Source organism: Acanthisitta chloris, unplaced genomic scaffold, assembly GCF_000695815.1.
Source record: "Acanthisitta chloris isolate BGI_N310 unplaced genomic scaffold, ASM69581v1 scaffold1754, whole genome shotgun sequence".
NCBI lineage: Eukaryota > Metazoa > Chordata > Aves > Passeriformes > Acanthisittidae > Acanthisitta > Acanthisitta chloris.
Window position 1 is genome coordinate 26,088 of NW_008667462.1, and position 8,545 is coordinate 34,632.

An 8,545-nucleotide genomic window follows, 5' to 3' on the forward strand; every position below is an offset into this window, starting at 1 on the left:
ATCTGGTCCCTCTGTTTCCCTTTCTCCTCACACAAACCTTAAAACTGTCTCAGTTGATATCTATTTATCATGTAGAAATAGGAGAACAAAATACCCTGGTGCCTTAAGTGATTTGAGATGTCCATGTGAAAGATTCTATAGAAGCTGAAAATTATTTATGTCTGGTAATCTGATTATCTGGGATTTGTGGATTGCTATTTTCAAGTTGCTCAGGAAAATTCTAAAAAGCCTTCCTTCCTGTTAAGAGCTTCAGAAGGTTTCAGTGAACAGGGCATGTCCTGCACAGAAAATTGCTGCTGTTTAGAAAAGTACTACTGAACCAAGGAAAGAAGAGGAGTTCTGATAAAAACCAAGTAATCAGCATGGAGTGACTTGGGCAAAATGCCCAAGGCATTGCCTTTTGACTGATTACCTTGGTCAGGTGGTTAGGGAATCCCAGGTGCTGGTGTTTGTCAGCTGGTTGTACTTTCAGCAGAGTGGGCACAACCCTTTCAGTTTATCTAGGGCAGAGCTCCTGGTTCAGGAGCACAGTGCTTGGGTGACTCCATGGTTTACAAGTGATGGGAATGGACATAGGAGAGGATGTGTTCTTGAACATTGCTCAGCACATGAACAGCTATACCAGAGGAATGTAGGAGTTGTGGGAGCTTCCTCTGATCCTGATTTGATAAGGTGGTAGTTGTTTTTTGAGGTTCTTTTAGTATGCTTTTTTAACAGTAAAATCATAGAACCTGATGAAAATGTTTTCATTTCTTCTTCATACTTGATATAACACATGCTCATTTTATTCCCATTTCTTTTACTAGGAAATTTTCTCTTTTTTTTTCCCTAGTTATTTCTGCTTCTCTTGTCTGCTTTTTCAGACTGTCTTTCCAGCATTCTAATCAGAAGCATTTATTAGCAACATTCTCAAAAAATAGTAGATGTCTAATTCATTCTAACTCTATTTCAATGTAGCTAAATTGATGCACATTATTCGGCGCTGCTTGAACGCCTGCATACAGAAAGCAGTGAAGGAGAGTTTTGCTGACAGTGATGATGATGATGAATGTGAAAAGGAGAATGTAAGTGTAAGAAAGTCCACTTTATGCTAAGATCTGGTAACTTTTTTTCTGTGGTGCTTAATTTGAGACATTGGCAGTTAATGATAGGTTATGACAGAAATCTAAAGGAAAGTTCTTGGGTATCAGTGGAATTAGAACGGGAGAACATAGTGTGTTTTCAGAAATTTGGTGAAGTTGGTAGAATAAGATAGAAGGAATATGAAATGTATTTTAAATTTATAGTTCCCTAATTCCAGTGCTAATTATAAATTGGTTTGATTTTGCAATTATTTTAAAAGTTACTGTTGCAAGATGAGTCGAGTTATATAGAGACAGTAAGACAAAATTGTGGAGTTCATCTTCTACAGCAACCACAATGCATTTGTAAAATGAATAGAAGGATTTTCAGAGCATTTTTTAAACCTTATTTTCACTTTAATTTACATTTGAGAATATAACAGGTAATAGCACCTGAGGGTTTGTATTTCAGGTGTTGTCAATACATGATGTGACCAGCATGGCAAGTCTTTTGGAGATTACTGTGATTCTCTGGAGAAGTATCCGCAGAGCACTAGATCACAATGAAAATGCCAAAGATTATGCTATCAAGAAATTTGCTTCTGTACTTCCTGAATATTTTGAAGTATTTAAGGTAAAGAAAGGTTTTCCTGTATTTTCTTAGTGTTTTCTTCAGATACTTTAATGTTGTATGTCTTTCATCAATTTTTATGGCACGAAGTATTATTTTTCATTGTTGCTATAAACCATAAACAACAGCAATTTTCTTGGAATTCCTTAAATGGGTAGAAACTGCTCTCCATTATCAGAATAGTCAACACAGAAATACTTAATGCAATGAATTGCTTTCTTTGTAATGTAATGTAGGATTCTATTGTTTTGAGTGTTTTAGAACTTCTGGAAAACAGTAACTATTGCAGTTAGTTGTGCTAAAAGTGCTATTGCAGAATAAATACTCAGTGTACATGAGAGTCCACAGGTTTTTCTACCACCTGCTCCCCAAACTCTTCTACCACCACCACTTCTTCTGATTTAGCTGCTGGAACTGACAACTGAAGCAGTTTAGGCTCCTTTTTAACTGGACATGAGCCAGCAATGTGCACTTGCAGCCCAGAAATCCAGCCATGTCCTGGGCAGCATCACAGGCAATGTGACCAGCAGGGTATGGGAGGGGATTCTGCTGCCCTGCTCTGCTCTGGTGAGACCCCAGCTCATCCAGCTCTGGGGTCCTCAGCACAGGAAGGACACTGACCTGTTGGACTGAGCCCAGAGGAGGCCACCAAGATGATTGGAAGGGCTGGAGCACCACTTGTACAAGGAAAGGCTGAGAGAGTTGGGATTGTTCAGCCCGGAGAGAAGGCTCTGGGGTGACCATTTGCAGCCTTCCAGTATCTGAAGGGAGCCTGCCAAGTGTTAAGGATGTTTTGCAAGGGCATGTAGTGATAGAACAAGGGGGGATGGCTTCAAAGTGAAGGAGAATAGGTTTAGATTAACTATTAGGGAGAAATCCTTTACTGTAAGAGTGGTGAGGCACTGGCAGAGGTTGCCCAGAGAAGTCATGGATTCCCCATCCCTTGCCTGGAGCAACCTGTTCTAGTGGAAGGTGGTCCTGATCTTTAAGGTCCCTTCCAAGCCAAACCATTCTATGACTCTGTGGTTTCTGCTAATTTGAATCTGCTCTGTAATGATCTGTTAATGCACTTATTTATTTTTTGGGTTTGATTAGGCAATTAATTAAAATCTGTCATTTTCAAATTTTCAGCCTCCTTGATATGTTTAATTGTACTGGTGTTTTTCTTAAGGAGAAGCTGTCATGAGAGTGGCTGAGGGTGTCTACTGCACCTGCAGTGCATTTGGAAGGATTCTCTGCTGGATGTCTGGTGTTTAGTTGATGGTTTTTATGCTGAAGTATACTGAGTTTTCTTGGCTGTTATACTGCAACTTTGCTTTAGACAATCAGGGAGTGAAAAGCAGTTTGTTGCTATGTAATATTCTGCATCACAGATATATCCAATGCTCTCTCTACCCTGAAAGCATTTGGAAGTTGTCAAAGACATTCCAAATCTTTTTTTGGTAGAGGATGTAACACCCCTCCTTAAAGGTTCTGGAGGGCAGACAAGATAACCAGCTTTAGCAAGCAAGTTCTTTGACTTTCATATTCTTGCAGTGAGTAAGCAGCTTGGATCTAAAAAGACCTGTCATCAGAAGCTTAGTTTCTAAAAGACTCCAGAGTGAAGCAGCCTGTCTCTTTCCTGAAAAAGCTACAAATATATTTTAAATGTTCTTTTAAAAACATAAGCTTTAAAAAGGTTTCAGGTCTTGGAGTGTCTAAGTATGTAATAACTTCATTTGACTGTTTTCATGAAGCTTGGATATACAAATATACCAGTTTGAAGTCTTTCATATAGATTGGTTTCCATATAACATGAGTGAGATTATATTGTGGCCTAGACCATGTACTGTGATGTGTTGTAATGAATAATAGTGCACTGAACATTACCAATGTTCTGTAAGAGCCCTTTCCTTTAGAGTCCTTTTAATAAATTTGTGATGGCAGTGAATATTCATTTAAGGTCCTGGTTACCTGAGAAGGGTTAGATGGTGTCATGATTGTGCAATTAAACATTAGCCATTACTGGAAAAAGTGTAAGGTAGAGCTGTTAGTTCTTTTGCAATGGTTACTAATCTAAGGGAGCCATAATTGTTCACAGTAGTTGTTCTGCCAGTTTGTCAGGAAGCTGAATGATAAGGGAACTGATAACCGACCTTTGAGAATAGGAATCAGATGTTTCAGATTGCAAGCCACATATTGTTATGAGCTTCTTTCAATTCCATTTCTAGTGAAAACGGAGATATCTTTACTGCAAGCCACATATGGTTATGAGCTTCTTTCAATTCAATTTCTAGTGAAAACGGAGATATCTTTAATTGAGATGATTTAATCCTAGTTTTCTCGTACTCTGTTTAGCTCTGTGTGCATGTGTGGACCTGTACATGTGCATCTTACAGTGTACTTTTTTTATCCTAGGATGAGCGTTGCACGACTCCGTTGGTTATTCTGGCATCATTTATGCCCCCTGCTGCTGTTCCTACATTCAGGTACTATTTTGAAATCCAAAATATGAATGGCAAGAAATTTCTTGTTGACTATATTTGCTATTTTTTCACAACTTAATGTATTAAATGCCCATTCAGATAAACTAATCCACTAAAAAAATATGATAACTTGGTAGAATTTGAGATACGCAGGTATATCTGAGCCATTGGTGAATCCTTTTTTGTATTATACTGATTGATTTTCTTTGGATTTTTCTGCACTTACAGATGTAAAGCTAATGCATCTCTGTTTGTTTGTTTTCTTTTAAGCTGTGGTGTGATTTCCAAACTCAGAAACATTGACAGTGGAGCTGACCAAAGCAAATATTCTACCCTGATCGACTGCATGTGTTGCTGGGGCCGAGTGGGGCAAATTCTGGAACTAGCCTGTGACTGGTTGTCTGACACACTAACCCCAAGAAAGGTGCTTATACCTATGTGAGAGAATTAAGGAATTGCCAGATTACATACAGGCATCCTGAGTAATTTTTTTAATAGAGTAAAATTCTTGAAATATTATTGTGCTTTGGAGTTAGTTGCAAAGTCAGCTACTAACAGTGTTGTCCTGGTTTTGTGCTTCCTTCTTATTTAGAACACACATCCATCCAGGCGACGAGTGCGTATCCACGTAACACAGGAATCAAAACCTGAATTAGCAATTGATTACATTGAGTATTTATTGACTCATCCTGTTAATCGTGGTTACCTGCTTTCTGTTCCTAAAAAGAAACTGGAGGAGCTTTTGAAGATTCTCAGTGCTGCAAAGGTAATATTTTCTCTACCAGAAATAGTGCTTATAAAATAGTGCTCAACATCTTATATTATCTGAGTCAAGTTAAAGGCCTGCAAGAACAAATAATAAAATTCATTCTCCTTCTGTAAAAGGGTTTTACTTCTGATTTCTACATCTAACAAATATTCTAAACTAGAAGTATAGTGTCTCAGAATCATTCGTAGCTGGCAGATTTTAACCAGTTTGTCAGTTTTAGGTGTCTAAAAATTTTTGTGATCTACTGTTGAGTGTTTGCAAGGGACCTGACTTTTGGAATATATGTATAAGGAATAGTCTGAAAAGCAGTTATGGCATTGCAAAATAGAAGTAGTTAAAAGAATGCATGTTGCTTTTTGGGGTACGGTGTTTTGTTCTTTGTGGTTTTTTAAAAAATTTTGGTTTTTCATCTTTTCTTTAAAGGTGATAAAAAAAAAACATTTGAAAGGATTTTCTGAAAAGTATAAATGTAAACCTTGATATTTCAGCAGGTCCTTGGCTCAATCCTGAAAGGAACTGATGCAGATTCTAGTAGCTGCAATCAAGCAACTAGCCTAAGAGCCTTCAGCCTCTTTTGCAGGTTGACTATTCATCTCCAGCACAAGGTATGTTATGGCTTTTCAGTATAAGCTGGAGTTACAGCTGACAGTATAAGGAAATTCCAAAAGAACTGGAACGACAACTGGTGAACTTCTTTTTTGGGTTTTTTTTTCCCCCAGTTCTCTGAAGAAGGAGAAGACTACCTCTCACATCTGAAGGAAACTGGTGCTTGGATACAAAGTCAAGTTGTACCTTTTATACTAGCACATGGTCAAGAGGATGATATTCCAAAACACAATGTTGTTTCTGAATTAATTGTCCAGGTTAGATGATTCTTATAACATAAATCAATCTGTTGCCAATCTGAAAGCTTTATATGTAGCAATCTGTGTGCTGACAAACAGGTCACCAGCATTTTTGGAGCCCAGCAAGTGAATGAGCTAATGAAACACAGTCCTAGCTGTTCTGAGGTTACAGTTTTGTGCTTTTGCTATTTCTTTGAGTTTAGTTATAATATACTTTATGAAATTTTGCATATCCTAGCTATTAAATCAAGTAGCTGGAGTCAGCAATACCTTGTTCTTATGTAGACCTTTTCTTCATCTAGCAGTGCATAACATATATTCTCATCATATCTGTTGAAGTGAGGGTGGAACATGTTTGATTCCCACTCATGTAAATGCCCACTCAAGAAATTTCTAGCTTATCAGTTGCTGTAACCTGCGTGTCCCAAATTTTAGGTTGCTAACAAGTAATTCTTGTCTTCAGTCTCTCATGCCCCATAGAGGCCTTTTATAACCTAAACGATTCTGTGTTTGCTTCCTTTCTTCTTTCCTTTCTTTCCTTCCTGATTTCCCAAATGAAATAATGAAAATTATACCCTGAGCAATTTAGTATGCTTCATTCTACTGCTTTAAAAGTCTGGAGGTACAGAACTCACTGCTACAGAAAGACAGGACACAAAATAGGGAATCTTTGCTGGCATTATCAGAATGTTTATGATCAATTTCCCAGGTTTTGAATACAAAATAAAACCAAAACTTTTTTGATAAGCAATAAGATAGGCAGTTGGTCACCTGTAAACCCATCTGACACGTTGCTTGGCTAGCCAATAATGAAACACAGTGATCTGCACTAGTAGATCTAGAAGTTCATTTGCATCACTGTTTCCAGAGTTGCAAAGACTGATGTGACTTGTCTGGAAATCAAGAAGACAAGTTTTGAATTGTTTTCTGTTACATTCCTCTGACATATCACTTAATCCAGGCTGCATTTTAGCATTGAGTTATGGGTCCTTTCAGATGTTGGTGAAACGAAAGATTTGGCTCATTTAGTCCCAGGGTCCTTAAACAATCCAGTTCACATACACACAGACTGGTTAAAAGTTCTTTACTCTGCCTATACATTTGTGTCTTAATCTGTTTAGTGTGTAACACCTGCGTGTCTGTAAGGAAAAGCTCTTTTTGTGTGCTGGTTTTAATTTTGCTATTCAAGACAGGTAGAGTTGTAAATGTTCTAGTAAACGGAACAGTATCAATTAATGTTAAGTATCAATCCTCTGTTCTGAGCCTGAGTAAAAAACCCAGAGGATTTACTGCCTTTGAGAGACTGTGTTTACTGGAGGAAAGGGCAGTGGAAACATTTGGAGAACTGGTTGGAATTCCTGCTTTTCAATAGGTGTGAACTAAGTTGCTCCAGGTAGATACAACAGCTTTCAGAGCAACTTGGCTAAGAGCTCATGGTTTTATTATTTTTAGGTTTTACTGAATGGTTACTTTATATAAATTTGGGATTTCATGTAATTTTGCATCTCCCTTCTAGGCCTACCTGACAGTGTGTAAAGACATCATAATGGTTGGCCTCGGCGACGTCTCGTTTCAGGCATACCATTTAGAAATGGCTCTTCCAATTATACAAACAGGTACGACCTTCTGTACTAATACCATCTTCATCTACACTTAGCTGACTATTATATTACCAGTTTTAATCCCTAACCTTCAAGGACTGGAGGGAACACTGAATTCATCCTTAAAATATTAATTGAAGTGTATGAAGATTTCGGCCATGAATCCTCAGAAACTAAGTATGTTATCTACACTTGTAAACAATCACTATTTGTTGTATCTAACTGAATTTCATTCTAAGTTTGTGCCTGAAGAATATCACATTGCAATGTTTATATTGTGGTATTTCTTTCTCTAGGGAGAGGTGGATTTTGTGCTCCAGTGTTACTGTGTATTCTAAAAGAAATTATTGAAGCTTCTTTAACTCTGAATACTGAGACAGATGAAGTGGCAAATCTTTTCCGCAGCGTACAGAACGTCTTGCAGAATGTTTTAGAATGTGTGACACGTAGGCTCAAGAAACAGCAGAAAGAAGGGATCCAGGTATCACACTAGAGTTGAAATTGCTATCTAATGTGTAGATGAATCCATACGTTTTACTCAAATGTGTTATACTTCGACATTTTGAGGTTGTTACCTCACTGTTACCTACTATTCTGCAATTAAATTAACTTTTTCAATCCAGAGTAAAGAACTTGATTATATGCATTATGATCTTGGGAAGGAGGAGAAATTGTCTTTATTTTGTATCTTTCTTTCAGCCTGAATGATATCAACTTCAAAATAATATTCTCCAAAACCTCACACCTTCACAGAAGAATTAGCTTCCTGTATTTGGCAGCAGGGACTAACTAGATAGTAGTGAGATGGATGAATCACTCTGGGAAATTTGATGGTCTGCTTTTTAAGACGTCTGAAAAACATTCAGTTATTTTTTGTTCCAATCTTTGTTTGGTTCATTTCTCTCGAATTTATGAGTAGACTTCCCAACCATTGCTGATTCCCCCTCTGATCCCAAGTGACTAGAATAGCTCAGAAGCTTTCAAGGTGTGCTTTGCACTTCTTCACAGAGAGGCTTGCTGAAATATTTCAGTTATATACTCGGTTATACTCCAGCAATCTGAAAAAAAAAAGTGTTTTGCTTTTTGGTTTTAGTTGATCCAGTCTATTCAAGTGCCTCTGGGAGAATTGGTACATGCAGTGCAGTGCTGGTGTTCATCGTTCCCAGCAGTTCA

General features: G+C 37.7%; 1 protein-coding gene across 1 annotated transcript in view; it reads left to right on the forward strand.

Moving 5' to 3' along the window:
- NCAPG2 (non-SMC condensin II complex, subunit G2) overlaps nt 1-8,545 on the forward strand; it is a gene marked incomplete at its 3' end in the record, with an annotated part of 38,325 nt that overhangs the window by 25,712 nt on the left and 4,068 nt on the right. The window contains exons 14-23 of the mRNA XM_009072490.1: nt 958-1,068; nt 1,520-1,695; nt 4,090-4,160; nt 4,428-4,581; nt 4,750-4,923; nt 5,415-5,531; nt 5,646-5,789; nt 7,288-7,387; nt 7,669-7,853; nt 8,466-8,540. Of these exons, the coding sequence (XP_009070738.1) occupies nt 958-1,068; nt 1,520-1,695; nt 4,090-4,160; nt 4,428-4,581; nt 4,750-4,923; nt 5,415-5,531; nt 5,646-5,789; nt 7,288-7,387; nt 7,669-7,853; nt 8,466-8,540 (1,307 nt within the window). The remainder of the gene's footprint in view (nt 1-957; nt 1,069-1,519; nt 1,696-4,089; nt 4,161-4,427; nt 4,582-4,749; nt 4,924-5,414; nt 5,532-5,645; nt 5,790-7,287; nt 7,388-7,668; nt 7,854-8,465; nt 8,541-8,545) is intronic.